This window comes from Hemitrygon akajei, chromosome 26 (genome assembly GCF_048418815.1).
Source record: "Hemitrygon akajei chromosome 26, sHemAka1.3, whole genome shotgun sequence".
Taxonomy (NCBI): Eukaryota; Metazoa; Chordata; class Chondrichthyes; order Myliobatiformes; family Dasyatidae; genus Hemitrygon; species Hemitrygon akajei.
The window spans coordinates 19,150,940-19,165,425 of record NC_133149.1 but is presented as its reverse complement, the minus strand read 5'-3'; the positions used below and the strand labels follow the sequence as shown (position 1 = coordinate 19,165,425).

The 14,486-nt window shown below is 43.4% G+C and overlaps 1 protein-coding gene across 2 annotated transcripts in view; it reads right to left on the bottom strand.

Moving 5' to 3' along the window:
* LOC140716779 (kin of IRRE-like protein 3) overlaps positions 1-14,486 on the bottom strand; it is a 702,588-nt gene that overhangs the window by 174,982 nt on the left and 513,120 nt on the right. For both annotated transcript variants that reach the window (XM_073029666.1, XM_073029667.1), the window contains exon 4: positions 417-574. In XM_073029666.1, the coding sequence (XP_072885767.1) occupies positions 417-574 (158 nt within the window). The remainder of the gene's footprint in view (positions 1-416; positions 575-14,486) is intronic.

The following is a 14,486-nucleotide window of genomic DNA, read 5'->3' as shown; positions in this document are numbered from 1 at the left end:
TGGATCGATTAGACAGCCAGAGACATTTTCCCATGGTGGACATGGCTAATACACGGGGGCATAATTTTAAATTGATTGTAGGAGAGTATAAGGAGGGGCTGCCCAGAGGTAAGTCCTTTACATGGTGGTAGAGGCAGATACGTTGGAGGCATTTAAGAAGCCCTCAGACAGACACAAAGGTGATAGAAAAAAATGAAGGGCTATGTAGATTGGAAGCATTAAGTTAATTTTAGAGTAGGTTAAAAGGCCTGTACTGTGCTGTAGTGTGAAATGTTCTATGTTCTCTGAGGTTGTAGATCATGGGTCAAACAGCATCTGTATGGGGGGGCAGGGGGGGGGGATTGCCAGCACTTCACCCTGCAGAGGGCCACAGTATGGAACTACTGTTTGTGCTTGCGACAGCCTGCTTATCTTACCTTTATGTAGGTGGCTCCACTTAGGGGCTCGCCGTCTCGTATCCAGGTGATAACGGCCGCAGGCTTGGCGTTGTCCGCACGGCATGTCAGGTTCAGGGAGTCTCCCACCTTCAGGCTGACGACTGGCCCACTGCTGATCACTGGATTGTCTGGAGGTACTGCAATAATGGAATACAAGTAAAAGCATGAAACCAAAAGCCACTGATTGAGGCTTTCCAGTGAGCACAAGGGTAGTAGGTTCCATTCCTGCAAACACCTGCTCATTAATGCAAATATCTAATCATCCAATCATGTGGCAGCAACTCACTGCACAAAAGCATGCAGACATGGTCAAGAGGTTCAGTTGTTGTTCAGACCAAATATCAGAATGGGGAAGAAATGTGATCTAAGTGACTGTGGAATGATTGTTGGTGCCAGATGGGGTGGTTTGAGTATCTCAGAAACTGCTCATCTCCTGGGATCTTCATGCACATCATTCTCTAGAGTTTACAGAGAGTGGTGCAAAAAACAAAAAGAGCATCCAGTGAGCAGAAGTTCAGTGGGTGAAAACGCCTTGTTAATGAGAGAGGTCAGGGGAGAATGGCCAGACTCGTTCAAGCTGACAAGAAGGCAACAGTAACTCAAATAGCCACCTCTTACGACAGTGATGTGCAGAAGAGCATCTCTGAAGGCACAACACATTGAACCTTGAAGTGGATGGGCTACAGCAGCTAAAGACCACAAACGTACACTCAGTGGCCCTTTATTAGGTATGGGAGGTACTCAACAACGTGATGGGCGTAGATCTTGACTCAGTCCATTTCGCTCAGTCACTCTAAGTGAATTACACTCTCTTCACTCTATATTGTCTATCTTTCATCCACTCTTAGTTGCTCAATGTTCAACACTCCCTTAACTCTCAGTGCTCATGACCCTCTGTTACTCTTTGCTAATCCGCCATTATGCTTGATGTCATTCAATGACTATCTCTCTATTACGACCTCCAAAGCTGAATGGAAATATGCACTTCCAGTACTTTATATCAATATATGCCAATCACTCTGTTACACTGTCTCACTCAATGCCAATCCATTGGTTGCAATGTGCCATTTATTACCAAGCCCCTGACACTCCCCGTCATTCAGTGCAATCACTCTGTAGCAGCCTGCCATTCAATGCCAATCCTTCAACTGCATTGCGTCAATCAATTAGTACCGCTTGCTCCATTATCCTCTGCTTAGCTCAGTACAAATCCATTGATTGTGCACTGCATCAAGTGCCAGTCCCTCCATTATGCTACGCCACATGCCATCAATTAGTGCATTACCCCAAATGCATTCGGTTCTAGGTCATCCATTACATCCAATTTGTTACTAATTTCTCCTTAATAGTGTGTACTTACTCCCTCTCATACATCTTTTTTCAATGTCTCTCACTTACTTTGTCTATATAGTAGGTGCTGATCACTATATCATAGCCTCTGTGCCATTATATAAGACAATGCCAATCCCTGCATTGTTTTCTGTGCAATGGCACCAATCATTCCATTATCTTCATACCAGAATGCCAGTTCTTCTATCACAAAAACTGCAATTCAGTACCAGTCACTTTTATCTTGTGTCCTGGTGCTAATCTCTCAGTTACACTGTTGGCCGAGGATCTAAGCCTTCCAATGCACTCTGTGTTTCTCATCTGCACCATATGTCACTCAGTTTCTATCCATCCACTCTCTTTCACTGAGTCTTCATTACTGTCACACTGTTGGGTTTTGGTGAGGGTCACATGCCTTTATGAAGGTGTGGACTTTAAAGATCAGACAGCAGGCCGCAATGGCACATTCAGTGCGAAGGTGTATGTTATGTCCAGAGGTGGATAACTTTTAGAAAAAGTGCAAAAAAAAGGCAAAATAACAAAATGACAAAAGTGAAAATGCAGATATATACTATCATCAGACCTTTAGGACTACAGCTCCAAAACATCAGTCTGAAGTAATACACCCCGCACCAGTCCCTACCATCCCCAGACCGATGGACTAGTGGAAAGGTTTAATCAAAACTGGAAGCAACAGCAAACAGGACACATCAAAGAATGCCACTGTCCTGGAGTGTGCAATGGCAAACAAAAGTGTTCACTCTGCGAAATACCCTATCGTGTGCACCCGATAAGCATAACCTCAGCACTCCCAGAACTTCTACTCGAAGTCATTCAGTTTCCAATACCTCCATCTTATGATGCCAGTCTCTCCAATGTACGCTTGCATCACAGTACTAATTCTCTATTACATTTTACCATTGTGCCAGTTCCTCTATTACACCCCCTGTCACTGAGTGTCAATATCTCATTCTAAAATTGGGTCAGAGTGCCAGTTCTTTTATTGCATCCCAGGTCACTTAGTTTCTATTCTCTGTGACATTGTGCCACTCAGTGTCAGTCACTGTCCAATGCCATGCATCGGTCAGTGCTGGCCCTCTATGCACTGTGTCACTCACTGCCAGTATCTCCATAACTTTGTGTTTCCCAGCATCAGTCCACACGCTTTTATTGCCTCTTATTTCACATTGCCGTTCTTGCTGTCACTCTTGTTGCATTGGTGTCAATCAGTGGCAGGGCTAATTATTTTACTACTCTTAATGTCACTATGCTAATCTGTTCATGCCCCCCGTCATTTACCTCTGTTCGAAACACGAAGCCCCCCTTTACTCTCTGAATGAAGGTGTCAGTCTTTCGATTCCTCGTGGCTTGATTGTGCCAGTGCCTCCCGCTGTTATTCGGATAACAAACGAGGCAACTAACTGCTGAACATTTCAAGGTGAGTTCAAAGCAGTTGAGGGTAAAATTATCTTGTATCAGGAAATTCCAGCAAAGTGTAAATACTGTGTGGAACATATGTCCAGCTAAGAGTTTGTTTAATCTTAACAATGCATAGGTAGTTTGTCAATTGGATACAATAATTGAATATACTGACGCCTCCCCAAGATGATCTAAATAGACTCCTGTGGGAATTTATACACATCCAGCCTGCCTTCTGCAGTCCTGGTTATCACAACGATTGGCACGAATGTCGTTAGCTAATTGTTGCAATCAATGCCTATCAGTTCAACTTCAGGAGTCCCAGTGTAACCTGGGAAAAACACCAATCCAGCCAAAAAATGAACATCATCATCTTTAGTCACTTGTTCTTCTCACACACCCAATGTGTACACACATTCTATTCCAAAATAGTCCACCTTGGCTACTGCTCTGATACTAAGAACCACCAGCCGGGACCCAGAGCAATGGATGAGGAAGAATCAAGATAGATTGTTATCTATCACAGGGCTACTGAATAGAGACAGAGATACTCTCCATGAAGGAAATGTAACATCAATATGAATTGAGGAAATAATTTTTAAAACATTTTCCTCACACATCAAAGCACCCATGCATAGATATTACAATTTGCTTCCTCAGTCAATTCTCAGAGAACAAAATCCTTGCAAAATGGAGATTCATTGGAGGGAGAATGTTCTGTTGGTGATGAGATTAGTGTGCTATTTTAAGAAGCCATCTAAAACTGCAATGTGTTCTGGTGTGGGTTATATTATTACATTAGCCTGACTTTGCATTCAGACAACGTGGCCATCCCATTTATGCACTCAGATCTGAAACTGAGCTCACTAGGGTGAATACAGGAAGCAGACACCAAGTATTCCAAAGCATTAGCTTCTGCTCACTGCCTTATTAACTTCACAGTGCATCAGTTTAACAGCAGCCAATGATTGGCACATACCTGCAGTTTGCCCAGATTTCACCCCCTTCCATAGCAGCTTCCTGCAACACTTGTATTGGCTGTTAGGTTAATTTAACAATGTTAACAAATTAATTTTCTTCTACTTACCCCACCTTGTTCCCCACCCTCCCCTGTCTTTATCTCATTCTCCACTCTTTTTGTGGCTATTAATTTTTTCAAAGCGATGATGCTAAGCTATCCTAACAACCACGCTACTGATAGGAATTCCTTATGGAATCATTTTATATCAAGGAAATGACAGTGTCACAGTAACATTGCAAGTGCACAGATACACAAATATACAAATATTAGAAGAGATCTAATCTCTGAATGGAAATTCCAGTCCTTCTTGAGAGAATGGAACAACTTACAGAAGTCTTTTGGCCATAGGCAAGGCACCTTAATAAACTGGTAGCTAATCCTGGCCTAGAGAGAAGGCACCCAGATTCACAACTAGGAGGGAAAACAGAGTTAATGTTTTCAGGTAGAAGACTACCTCAGAGTTAGTTCTGATGATAGGTCATTAACTCGAAACATTAATTCAGTTTCTCTCTCCACAAATGATACAAGTGTGGTTGATTGTTTCTAGAAATTTCTGTTTTATTTCAGATTTTAGCAGCAGTTGTTTGGTCTTTGATCAGAGATGGGAAGCTCTTTTTCTCAGGTGACTGACCCTGCTCTTCCAATGAGAGGAGAGGAAATTGCAGTAAAACATGGGACTGCCAGTTAGCTCCACTTAATAGTCAATGGTCAGCAAATATTCACCTTATCTTTCATTCTTAGAACTATAACAGCATCTAACAAAGACAGTGTTAATACAAAATTGCCTGAGCTGGGTGCAATGATATATTATGAACACATGTCTATAAACAACTTTGCATGTCAAAAATGAATCACTTTTTGCTCCGGTGCATAATGGAATTGGCTTTTTTCCATCCATTCCAGCACAAATGAGATTAAAAAGCAGATTCACTGACAGAAAGTGGGCAGGCTCATTTTAAAAAGAAACAACCTCAGAATATAGACTTCTCATCTAATCAGACATCAGACTAATGCAATATACATTTCTGTAGAAAATTGGAACTTGTGGGATTTGTTGGTGCATGTGTGCAATATTTGCTCCCGTTTGAAGCTCAGGGACGCGGTTAAATCTTCATCCTCCCAAGCTGTTAGTTTTGTTAGTATTTCCTAGTGACAATTTGTGTAAATTAGGACTGTCTTTCCAAAGACCAGCGTTTGCTGCAATTTACCAGAGAAGATGCAATGACTTTCTTTTAAACTTCTAATAGCATTTAGTCACAACTGTAATTTTCTAAATCTACAATGCGTCTTCCCCTGCAATTTATTTATCCACTTATTAATTAATAAATCTCCTTTGAGATTTTCACTGAAGTCCCTTCTGGTGAAGAGCCTGCTGCTTCTCAGGAGCAGAAAAATTTCCTGGAGCAGGATGGTGTAACAGAAGCTCTCTGTTCGGTAGCCATGGAGGTTACAAAGGATCCAGAGAGTGTGGAGGAGAAAGATTATTCTGCTGTTGGGGAGCTGGTGGGGTTATCAGCCAGTAAGACTGTTTTCCAAGAACAGAAGAATAATCTTCTGGAGACTGCTGGAAGGAACTTAGGAGAAAAAAAAATCATAACAGAATTAATAAAAGAGCAGTTTTACAAATCTCTTTCAAGTTTTCTGTTTATTGGTTCTAAAAATCAAAATCAAAGGGAGTTAAACGGCCAGTCAAGAACCAAATGATTAGGTAGCAAGGACTCTGTCCCTCTTTCAATTGTGACCATGTTGGTGACTAACGGCAATGGAGTGTGATTGTGAGGGTTTTGGCAGTCATGTGGTAAGACCTCCAAAAACACATCCGTTCAGAACTGGCAATCCTCAGAGGGTCACCGGTGGAAGTGCCCTGTGACCCTGAGATCACGGAAAAATGTTTCAGGTAAAATGAGGTCTGAGATTAGCACGACAAATAGCAATTACAGCAAGCTTTTCACAAATGTCAACAGAAGTGTTAAATTAATAGCCCTGTACAAAATAATGAAACTCTCTGGATGTGAAATATTTGCCATGTTTTGTTATAATCTTTGAGCACTGCAATTACATGGCTGGCTGGCTGCTGTTATTACCAGCACTCACTTCGCACTCATTCTAAAAAAATCCCTCAAAGGCCCACAGACTTTCTCCAAAACTTCCCAGTGGTAGCTGCACCATTGCCTTCAGCCTTTTGAACCTGTTTCTGCTCACCGATTCTACCCCCTCCTGCTGCTCCTTATTGGGATCTCGGCTTATCATTTTCAGTTGCACGTATCCTTAAGAGAACTTTCTTCCACTAATTGCTTCACACCCACCATCCCCGTCTGACAAGTCCCTTGCACAGCACATCCCCTTTTTCATCCAATTAGAAAGCTTGATTATCTAAATGGATGATGAGACATATAATTATATCGGAAGTCAAAATTACAGTATTAACTGCAATTTTCTTTCCACACATGGATTCTATTTACCTGTGCATTTCCAGCATAGTCTGACATTATTTCAGATTTCCTCAGGTAGGAGAATCTAGAACTGGGGGTCACTCTTTAAAAAGAAGGGTCTCTCATTTAAAACAGAAATGAGATGAGATTCTTTTTTCTCTCAGGTCTCAAATATTTGAAAGACTCTTCCTCAAGAGCTTTGGAGTGTGCTCCAGGCAGACAGAGGAGGGAGACGTTACTGCAGGTGGAGCCACAGTTAAAATGTTACCTTTCAGCCATGATCCTATTAAATAGTCAAGCAGGATTGAGGGGAGAGCAGCCTGATCCTGCTCCTAAATTGCATGCTCATACGTTTGGATTTTCAGTTGTTTTACGAGTCAACTGCAACCTGCCTCCAATATTATTCTCATGAATAAATGTTGAATAAAAGCAAAGAAACATCCCATTTTTTTAAATTATTATCCCTGTGCTGACTTTCTTTGCTATTGGTCTCAGCTTACTGCTCTGAGCCTTGCTGCTTCCATGTCGAAAACTCCAACCAATTTCCACCTTCCCTACATGGGTGGATCATTGCTGAGGCAGTTGGCAAGAGTGGGAAGAGCATCCTTCTAGTTACCATCTCTACATGGTCCAACCCTGGCTGGTACTCCATCGGATGGACAACCCAATGACAAGCGTGCCTACTCAAGGGTACAAGCCAATACCAGGAGTTGTGTGCCCTACACCAAGCTGCTGTGGGACACACACCAACACCAGGAGTACTGTAAACAGACACCATAACCAAGAGTGAGTGCTGTGGGACACACCAGGGCCAAAGATCAAAGTTCAGTGCCAATTCATCATCAAAGCACAAACTGCATATGTCACCAGCGATTCATTTTCTTGCAGGCATTGACAGTATAAAAAATGTAATAGGGTCAATGGAACACCTTGCTTCATGCTGATTTCATTTGGCCGACAACATTCAGCGGGCTTAAGTACAGCACTGGAGCTGTGCTTAACCACACAGTCAGTGTGAAGTAAGCAGAGAAGGGAGCTAAGCTCACAGCCTTGTGGAGCACCTGTGCTGATGGAGATTGTGGAGATGTTATTGGCAGTACGAGCTGACTGGGGTCTACAGATGAGGAAATTCAGGATCCAGTTGCACAAGGAGAGATTGGGACCGAGGTCTTGGAGCTCATTGTTTAGGTTTGTGGGGATGATAGTTTTGAGCAATGAGGTGTAGTCAATGAAGAGCATCCTGATGAATGAATCTTCAATGCCCAGGAGTTCCAAGGTTGAATGAAGAGATAATGAAATAGCATCTGCTGTTTTCCTGTTGTGATGGTAGGCAAATTGGGGCTGATCTATGCAGTCTGCTGGCAGAATTTGATAAGCATCATGACCAGTCTCTCCAAGAACTTCATAGTGGATGCAATTACGGCTGGAGGATGGGCATTGAGGCAGGACTGGGTGCTGAGGACACAAACCAACAGCAGGACTGAGTGTGGGAACACAAAACAACATCAGGACTCAACAAAACCAGGACTGCGTGCAGACACAACAACACCAGGACTGGGTGTGGACTGAGCAACACCAGGACTGGCTGTGGACTCAACAATATCAGGACTGGATGTGGACTCAACAATATCAGGACTGGATGTGGACTCAATAACATCAGGACTGGATGTGGACTCAATAACATCAGGACTGGATGTGCACTCAACAATATCAGGACTGGATGTGGACTCAACAATATCAGGACTGGATGCGGACTCAACAATATCAGGACTGGATGTGGACTCAATAACATCAGGACTGGATGTGGACTCAATAACAACTGGACCCGTATCTACGGATAAGGTGCCGGAGGATTGGAGGATAGCTCATGTTGTTCCGTTGTTTAAAAAATGCTCTAAAAGTAGTCCGGGAAATTATGGCCCGGTAAGTTTGACATCAGTAGTAGGTAAATTATTGGAAGGAGTACTAAGAGATAGGATTTACAAGTATTTAGATAGACAGGGACCTATTGGGGAGAGTCAACACGGCTTTGTGCGTGGTCGGACATGTTTAACAAAGGAGGTTACAAGGAAAGTGGATGAAGGGAAGGCAGTGGATGTTGTCTACATGGACTTCAGTAAGGCCTTTGACAAGGTCCCACATGGGAGGTTAGTTAGGAAGATTCAGTCACTAGGTATACATGGTGAGGTAGTAAATTGGATTAGACATTGGCTTAATGGGAGAAGCCAGAGAGTGGTAGTGGAGGATTGCTACTCTGAGTGGAGGCCTGTGACTGGTGGTGTGCCACAGGGATCAGTGCTGGGTCCATTGTTATTTGTCATCTATATCAATGATCTGGATGATAATGTGGCAAATTGGATCAGCAAATTTGCTGATGATACAAAGATTGGAGGTGTAGTGGACAGTGAGGAAGGTTTTCAAAGCTTGCAGAGGGATTTGGATCAGCTGGAAAAATGGGCTGAAAAATGGCAGATGGAGTTTAATGCAGACAAGTGTGAGGTATTGCACTTTGGAAGGACAAACCAAGGTAGATCATACAAGGTAAATGGTAGGGCACTGAGGAATGCAGTAGAACAGAGGGATCTGGGAGTACAGATACGAAATTCCCTAAAAGTGGCGTCACAGGTAGATAGGGTCATAAAGAGAGCTTTTGCTACATTGGCCTTTATAAATCAAAGTATTGAGTATAAGAGTTGGAATGTTATGGTGAGGTTGTATAAGGCATTGGTGAGGCCGAATTTGGAGTATTGTGTGCAGTTTTGGTCACCGAATTACAGGAAGGATATTAATAAGGTTGAAAGAGTGCAGAGAAGGTTTACAAGGCTATTACCGGGACTTGATAAACTGAGTTACAGAGAAAGGTTGAATAGGACTTTATTCCCTGGAGCATAGAAGAATGAGGGGAGATTTGATAGAGGTATATTCAATTATGATGGGTATAGATAGAATGAGTGCAAGCAGGCTTTTTCCACTGAGGCTAGGGGAGAAAAAAACCAGAGGACATGGGTGAAGGGTGAAGGGGGAGAAGTTTAAAGGGAACATTAGAGGGGCTTCATCACACACAGTGGTGGGAATGTGGAATGAGCTGCCAGATGAAGTGGTAAATGTAGGCTCACTTTTAACATTTAAGAAAAACTTGGACAGGTGTATGGAGGGATATGGTCCAGGTGCAGGTCTGTGGGACTAGGCAGAAAAATGGTTCAGCACAGCCAAGAAGGGCCTGTTTCTGTGCTGTAATGTTCTATGGTTCTAACATCAGGACCGGGTGTGGACTCAACAATATCAGGACTGGGTTTGGACTCAACAACTCCAGGACTGGGTGTGTGGACACGTACAAACACCATGAATGGGTGCGCACCAGGAGTGGCCATTGTGGATATACACTAAGAACAGAAGTGTGTGTTCTGCGATACATTCAGTTGTGAAACTGCTTGTCTATAGGCCTTTGCAGAAGACTCTTGTCTAATGTTACTCACACCAAAACCTTGCACACAGTTTCAGAGATAACAGGGTGCTTGGATTTACACAGGAACTGAGAAGGACTATGACTGGCTTTAGTGACTCTAAATCTTTGAATATAAATATTAATAAAAGTCATTGCCAGCACTTGAATGAAATGTCATGAAATAATTTCAAGGGAGTTTGTTCAAGTTAATAAATAATTTAATTTTACCACAAAAGAAAATAAATCTTCCCTTTAAGTAATTCTGTACCAGTAGTTGCCTGTAATAGGCAATTATGTTGATAGCATGGGGAATAGTGTATTGTAAATCCAAAGGACTGGAGGTGGTGTGCGTTCCGAGTCCCAGGCTGAGTGCCGACCATTCCACCCAGATGGGGAGTCAACTGCCTACTGGCTGTGTGATCACCTTGGCACAAACCAGTTTTTCTGTTTGTCCCTGTATTATTTTAGATTAAAGTCCTCATATTACCTCAGAGAAATGACAGGATGCTCTTTTGACTGTAAGAATGATGTTCCTGCGAATTATTTTTCAAAGAGACATCTGCTTTGAGCAACTTGGTGATCCTGAAATGTTACACCTCATTTCTTAAAGTTTGATGGGGCAGCTTGGTAGCGTACTGGTTAGCACAACACCTTACAGTACAGGTGGCCAGGGTTCAATTCCCACTGCTGCCTGTAAGGAGTTTGTATTTTCTCCCCGCATCCACTTGGGTCTCCTTCAGCTACTCTAGTTTCCTCCCACTCTCCAAAGACGTTGGTAGGTTAATTGGTGATTGTAAGTTGTCCCATGATTAGGCTAGTACTAAATCAGGAGATTGCTGGGCAGTTTGGCTCAAAGGGCCAGAAGGGCTATTTCATACTGTATCTCTAAAATAAAAAAATCAACAAAAACATTCTGAAGCTCACTGCCACATGAAGTTGGAAGTCGACATCCTGGGTCAAGGAAGGCAATGATTATCCAGGACCCCTGCTGCTAATCCCAACATCAGGATCCTGGTTTGAAGGTGGCAACATGTTATTGTGAACTTCAGCAACAGTGGGGCCAGATTTAATGTCCTGCAGTTGAATCAGCTCCTGCTGTGCACAAGTGGAATAAAAACATCCGCTTGACAAATTTAGGACTACATTAATAAGCAGTGTCTCTGGATTGTCTACACACGAGGCTCTGGAGATGTTGGAAACCCTGAAATGCTGGAGCAACTCAGCAGGTCAGGCAGCATCTATGGAAAGGAATAAACGGTTGATGTTTTGGTTCAAGGCCCTTCATCAGGACTGGAAAGGAAGGGGACAGAAGCCAGAATAAGAAGATGGGAGGAGGGGAAAGAATACAAGCTGAGGGGAAGGGAGGTGGGTGGATTACAAAACTGTAACTTGATGAAAAAAACAAGGAAGCTGAATGATATAGTGGCCATCCACTGTCCTCAGTACAAAGGTTCAATATTTTCAGCTAAATTTCATTAAGATTAGGATAACCACCATAACAATGTTCAATGTTATTTAGCAACACAGTGGGGACTTGGCCCTTCAAGCCGTGCTGCCCCAGCAACCCCACAACCCAGATTAACCCTAGCCTAAGCATGGGACAATCGACAACGACCAATTAGCCTACACTGTAGGAGGAAACCGGAACACCCAGGGAAAGCCGTCACGTTCCACCGGAGGGATGGACAGAGACTCCTTACAGACTGGTGCCAGAATTGAACTCCAAACTCCAGAATGCCCTGAGCCGTAATAGCATCATGCTAATTGCTACACTAACCTTGGCACGCGTGCGTGCGTGCGTGCGTGTGTGTGTGTGTGTGTGTGTGTGTGTGTAAATCTGCATAACAGCAGTGCGATCACTCGAGTCACGTATGATGGGTTATCTATTGATGGGTCTTTAGATGGCGGTAGAAGATGATTCAGGATCCATATATGTTGAGGGGCTTCCAGACCTCAAAATCCTGTTCCCTTCGCCACTTGCTAATCCAGGATGTAGGGTGTATTTCCTTAATGGAGAGTGCCTGTGATTGACTTTGTTTAACATGGGGAGCCTGATGCACAGGCAACCACCAGATAGTCCTTGACAGATCGGGGTCAGGGTCTAGTGGCATGGAGTGCAAGATAACTGGGGGCCCTTCACTGCTGCAGCCTTCCTCCACCTTCTCTACCGTTGTGATGTGTCTTCGTCTTCCACCAGCATCACTGTTGAGGTCTCGTTTAGATTGTTCTTTAATAAACATCAGAGATCTCGTGGATGCTGGAAGTCTGAAACGACACACACAAAATGCTGGAAGAACCGAGAAGGTCGGACGGAATCTGTGGAGATGAATAAACAGTCCACATTTCGGACCGAGTCCTGGAGAAGGGTCTCAGCCCGAAATGTCGACAGTTTATTCATTTTCATAGATGCTGCCTGACCTGCTGAGTTTCTGCAGCATTTTGTGTGGATTGCTCTTTGTCTGGAAACTGCCCCTTGAGCTTACTGCCATGGGTGACCCTACCAGGAGTTAAACCCTGGATGGCTAAGCTCCACATGGCATCTCAGGAACTCACAAGGTGGCAGTCCTCAGCGAAGGATCATAATTGCTGTACAGTTCTGCATAATTGCCGCATATTTTGTTGATTCACTGAGTCGTAAAGTTCACAGAGACATATAGCACAGTAAAAGGCCCTTTGGCCAATTATGTCAAATCTGACCATCAAGCATGCATTTATGCTAATCCCATTTAGCAGCTCTTGGACCATGGCTTAATGATTTCAATGCTCATCTGGAAACTTTTGAAGTATTGTTAGAGTACTTGCCTCCTTCTTTTCAGGCAGTGCATTCCAAGCTTTAGCCATCCTCTGAGGGAAGGAATTATTTCTCTGATTCTTTCTACACCTTTTACTCCGCACTTTAAACTACGCCTTTTGGTCTGAGACACAAGAGAACATGTCTAATGATCCACCCTTTCTATGCCGCTCATAATTTTGTATGTCCCTATCAGGATTCCTCTCAGCCTCTTTTGCTCCAAGAAAAACAAACACAGCCTCTCCAGTCCCTCCTCGTACCTGAAACACAACACCCTGGTGACTCTTTGCAATCATGTCCTTCCTACAGTGTAGTGACTAGAACTACACACAATATTCCAAAAGTGGTTTCACCAAATCTTAAGAGCTTGTACCAAAACCCCCCAGCTCTTATATTCTATGCCTTTGTCCAATGGAAGAAAGCATTGTGTATGCCTCCTTTACCATTCTTTCCACGTGTGCTTTGTCCTTCAGAGATCTTTGGATCTGTACACCAAGGTCCCTTTACGCCTCAGTATTCGTGATAAATGTCCTATCCTTAGCAGAGCCCCTCCCTACCTGATCATTTCATGCTGATCAGGATCAAATTCCACTTGCTTTGTTTTCTCAGCTGATCCATAGCCATCTGTAACCAAAAATTACCTTCCTTTATATTGACAGCACCTCTGGATAACTAAATGCCTACACGTGTAGGTGTGTGTGTGTCTGGATTTCTGTGAGTGGAGAGCTGGGGTCGAGTGTGTGTGTGAGAAAATATGTGTATGTGTGTCTCTGTGTGTGGGGGTATGTGTATGTGTGTATGGGTGTTTGTGAATAGATGTGTGTGTGTGTGTATGGGTATTTGTGTATAGATGGGTGTATGTGTGTGTGGGGGGGATGTGTATAAGTGTTTGTATATGGATGTGTGTGCGTGGGGGGTGTATGTGTATAAATGTGTCTGTGTGTATGTGTGTTTGTGTGTGGGGGTATGTGTATGGGTGTTTGTGAATAGATGTGTGTGTGTGTATGGGTGTTTGTGTATAGATGGGTGTATGTGTGTGTGTGGGGGGTGTATGTGTATAAATGTGTTTGTGTGTATGGGTGTTTGTGTATAGATGGGTGTATGTGTGTGTGGGGGGGTGTATGTGTATAAATGTGTGTGTGTATGGGTGTTTGTGTGTGGGAGGTATGTGTATGGGTGTTTGTGTATGGATGTGTGTGTGTGTGGGTGTTTGTGTATGGATGTATGTATATGTATGGGTGTTTGTGAATAGATGTGTGTGTGTATGTGTGTGTGTGGGGGGTATGTGTATAGGTGTTTGTGTATGAATGTGTGTGTGTATTGGGGGTATGTGTATAGAAGTGCGTGTGTGTGTGTGTGTGTGTGTGTGTGTGTGTGTGTGTGTGTGTGTGTGTGTGTGTGTGTGTGTGTGTGTGTGTGTGTGTGTGTGTGTGTGTGCGCGCGCGCACGCGTGCGCTGGGGATCTCCAATGCCTGAATCCTGTAGTCTTCTGGAATGCTTTGCCTGTAACTCTGATGAGGGTCGCAGCTGATTTACAGTTTTCAGAGTTAAAAATAAAGAGTGTGCCTGACTCCTGCCAGTGATTCTGGTGCAGCAAAGCCTCACATCAGTC